At 51.3% G+C, this 3,563-nt stretch overlaps 1 protein-coding gene across 1 annotated transcript; it reads left to right on the forward strand.

The window, feature by feature from the left end:
* The first annotated feature begins 589 nt into the window (after positions 1 to 589).
* LOC125539170 (aquaporin PIP2-5-like) lies at positions 590 to 3,102 on the forward strand. Its single transcript, XM_048702543.1, has 3 exons — positions 590 to 1,309; positions 1,811 to 1,951; positions 2,668 to 3,102. Exons 1-3 carry the CDS (start codon positions 695 to 697, stop codon positions 2,782 to 2,784), a joined length of 873 nt encoding a protein of 290 aa, XP_048558500.1. The 5' UTR covers positions 590 to 694; the 3' UTR covers positions 2,785 to 3,102.
* The last annotated feature ends 461 nt before the right edge of the window (positions 3,103 to 3,563 follow it).

Raw genomic sequence — 3,563 nt, forward strand, 5'->3', positions numbered from 1 at the left:
ATATTTTTGGATTAAGCAGTGTTTCGGATAGAAACTTTGATTAGAGGGTGGCCGTGACGTGCCTACGCATGATCAGCAACCAATAAGCAGTTGTTCATTAGTGGCGAGCCCAGACAAATGTCAACAATACAAATTTTGCCGCCAAATGCTCGTAGCAAACCAGTGACTGCTGACTTGGTGCCTGCATTTCGATTGGTTTTACCAAGTTACTGGTGCTTCACACAGCACGCTCAGCAGGCAAATAAGCTGACGACGTACCTGCCATCACCTCAAATCATGGATTCTGTACGTGCATTCACCCGTCGCCAGACGAAACTGGGCCACTGATTAAAATCAAAATATATAAGCTCCACCGTATTAGGCGCAGCCAGCAGTGAGCCATCTGCTCTGGGGTGATGCAATGATGAGGGCCGTGGGCGGCAAAGTTTATAACCTAGAAACAAGACACCAACGGGAGACACCCTTATCTTCCACTAATAAACCCAGCCACTAAACAAAACTAGTTAATCGCAAAGGGAGCGCCCTGCGCCGGCCTTTCGCCGAGAGCCAGTAGCCGCCCCGCGCCTCGCCGCCATAAATACCACGCCCGTGTCCTCGTCGTCTCACACCACCACACAGAGCTTCGGCGCACTCGCACCTTGGGCACCACCACACACACCCACCCTAGCTTGTCGATCGGCTGAGGAGCGCGACGATGGCCAAGGACATCGAGGCGGCGCCACCCGGTGGGGAGTACGCGGCCAAGGACTACTCCGACCCGCCGCCGGCGCCGCTCTTCGACGCCGAGGAGCTGACCAAGTGGTCCCTGTACCGCGCGGTGATCGCCGAGTTCGTGGCCACGCTCCTCTTCCTCTACATCACCGTGGCCACCGTCATCGGGTACAAGCACCAGGCGGACCCCGCCGGCCCCAACGCCGCCGACGCGGCCTGCAGCGGCGTGGGAATCCTCGGCATCGCCTGGGCGTTCGGCGGCATGATCTTCGTGCTCGTCTACTGCACCGCCGGTGTGTCGGGTGGCCACATAAACCCGGCGGTGACCTTCGGGCTGTTCCTGGCGCGCAAGGTGTCGCTGGTGCGCGCGCTGCTCTACATCATCGCGCAGTGCCTCGGCGCAATCTGCGGCGTCGGGCTCGTCAAGGGGTTCCAGAGCGCCTTCTACGTGCGCTACGGCGGCGGCGCCAACGAGCTCAGCTCCGGCTTCTCCAAGGGCACCGGCCTCGCCGCCGAAATCATCGGCACCTTCGTTCTCGTCTACACCGTCTTCTCCGCCACCGACCCCAAGCGCAGCGCCCGTGACTCCCACGTCCCAGTAAGTTATCACCCTCCTCTCAGCATGCGTACCAGTGATTCAGTTAACTAGTGATGCTGCATGGAAATAGCTATGATAAAGCAGGTCTACGGATATTCTCTACCGGTACTGATGCATCAGTACCCACTAGTACCACTCGCTAGTTCAGTCCCTAGCTAGAGCTAGTTAATTTGATTCATTATATGCAGCAACTGTGAGGTGGCAAACCGCTTGTGATTAGCATTAGACAAGCACTTTGTAGATAGGGACATGGTAGGAAAGTCCTACATAATTTTTCGCTGATATGATTGTTTAGATTTGGTGAACCGTCCTTTTCAAGGCTGCATATCAGCATGAAAACATTCATGTATTTTTCCTAGCTAGCTCTCCTTTTTGTTACATACATGGCTTTGAAATACAAAGGCGGCTGTTTTATGAGTTTGTTTATGGTAGTGATGTATTAAGCTAGAGTTAATCATTGAGAAGTGGCTAAATAGATGGATGTTGTGATGAATTGTTCAGGTGCTGGCTCCTCTGCCAATCGGCTTCGCGGTGTTCATGGTGCACCTGGCCACTATCCCGATCACCGGCACCGGCATCAACCCGGCAAGGAGCTTGGGGGCTGCTGTGATCTACAACAACGAGAAGGCCTGGGACGACCACGTATGTACCACCATTGCCCCCCATGCATCTCTCTGCTAATTATTAATATTGTTCTCACAGTTACTATTTCAGTAAGCAGTGGCCACAATCACCTCGAAGACTATTACATAAAAATAAAAGAAAACAAAGAGAACTTGTGTGGTGTTCCTCATCCATAAGAACAGATAGAATATACTGCATATCTTATCGAACGGCACAAGATAGCTAGGATATATAACTTTATTAAACCCATGCTGCACTATGTCATCCCAAATGACTGGTTCGCGATCACTTGCAGACTCAAAGCTTAAAAGAACTAGACATAAAACTTTTGTGGTATTCCTCGTCCATAAGTTCAAAAGTAGCAATCAGAACGCTGAGCAGGTCGATTATTTTGGCCAAGGACCCGGGATAAGGATCACTTAATAAACTCAAGCGATGTCACACCCCACTGATTAGCCTTGAAGTTCTTTTTGTATAGTCTTGTAGCTTATGTATGATATATCTGCAAAAAAATACTATTTTTGGAGCAATACACACTGCCCAATCTCGTCCCACTCCCACCTGCTCCACCATCCAACTACCCTAGAAACTCTTATATAGCTCTATCTAATGTACCTAACTACTTAGTGCCATCTTGTATGCCCATAGTTTTGTAGAGAGTGCAATTAGGAGGAAATTAATTCAAATTACTCTGAGACATCTTATGCTTACATTTGTGGCCATTGTGGTTGCAGTGGATCTTCTGGGTGGGGCCATTCATCGGCGCCGCCATCGCCGCCTTGTACCACCAGTACGTGCTGAGGGCCAGCGCCACCAAGTTCGGCTCGTCCGCCTCCTTCGGCAGCCGCTAGATCGACGGCCGGCCGCCGTTCTCGATGGTCGGAGGCACTGAACTGTAGATATATCAGAGGACAGAGGGGCCTCCAGTGTGTGCTGCTGTTCGGGTCCTGGATTCTGCTGGTCTTTGCACGCGTCTCTCTTTTCCTCAGCTCGCCGCCGCGTTTGCTGCTTGTTTTCTCTACCGATCGAGTGTGTCTTCGTTAGTGTTTGCTTCCATTGCATGTACTATCTGTGAACGATGAGGATGATGTACTGTCAATCTGTCATGTATGCGTCCAGGTAATTTGGGGGGAAATTTGAAATGCAATGTGTACGTAAGATTCGGGTTGTGAGCTGCTTGCATGTTTCGTACTCGTCCCTATACCAGCAAATCTGATCAAATCTGTACGGACCACGATTTGCATTCGGCATGGACGGCATGGCCCGATGGCCGATGGGTGCAGCGTTTTGAACTGTGAGTAGGACTTTATGGTCCTGTATCAGTCTGTGGCGTTATCTGGATCATGATTATCCGTAAACTGAAACCAAACGGGAGGAGGGGGTTTGTGGGAGTCCGGACACGAGAAAACATCATTCTCTGCCCTCTAGCCCATCCAAAAAGAAGGTGGAGCCCGCACTTTTGTTGCAACCCGCACTCTTTCCGCGTGAAAACCCCTCACTCTCATCTTTCGTCCCCGTCGCTCTCTACCCAATTCCTGCCCCTTTCTCTTACCCTCTTCTTCCTTCCATCGCCGACACATGGAACCGTCATAGAAGCTGTCGGAGATGGAGGTGTTTGTGGTGTCGAAGG

Source organism: Triticum urartu, chromosome 2, assembly GCF_003073215.2.
Source record: "Triticum urartu cultivar G1812 chromosome 2, Tu2.1, whole genome shotgun sequence".
Classification (NCBI taxonomy): Eukaryota; Viridiplantae; Streptophyta; class Magnoliopsida; order Poales; family Poaceae; genus Triticum; species Triticum urartu.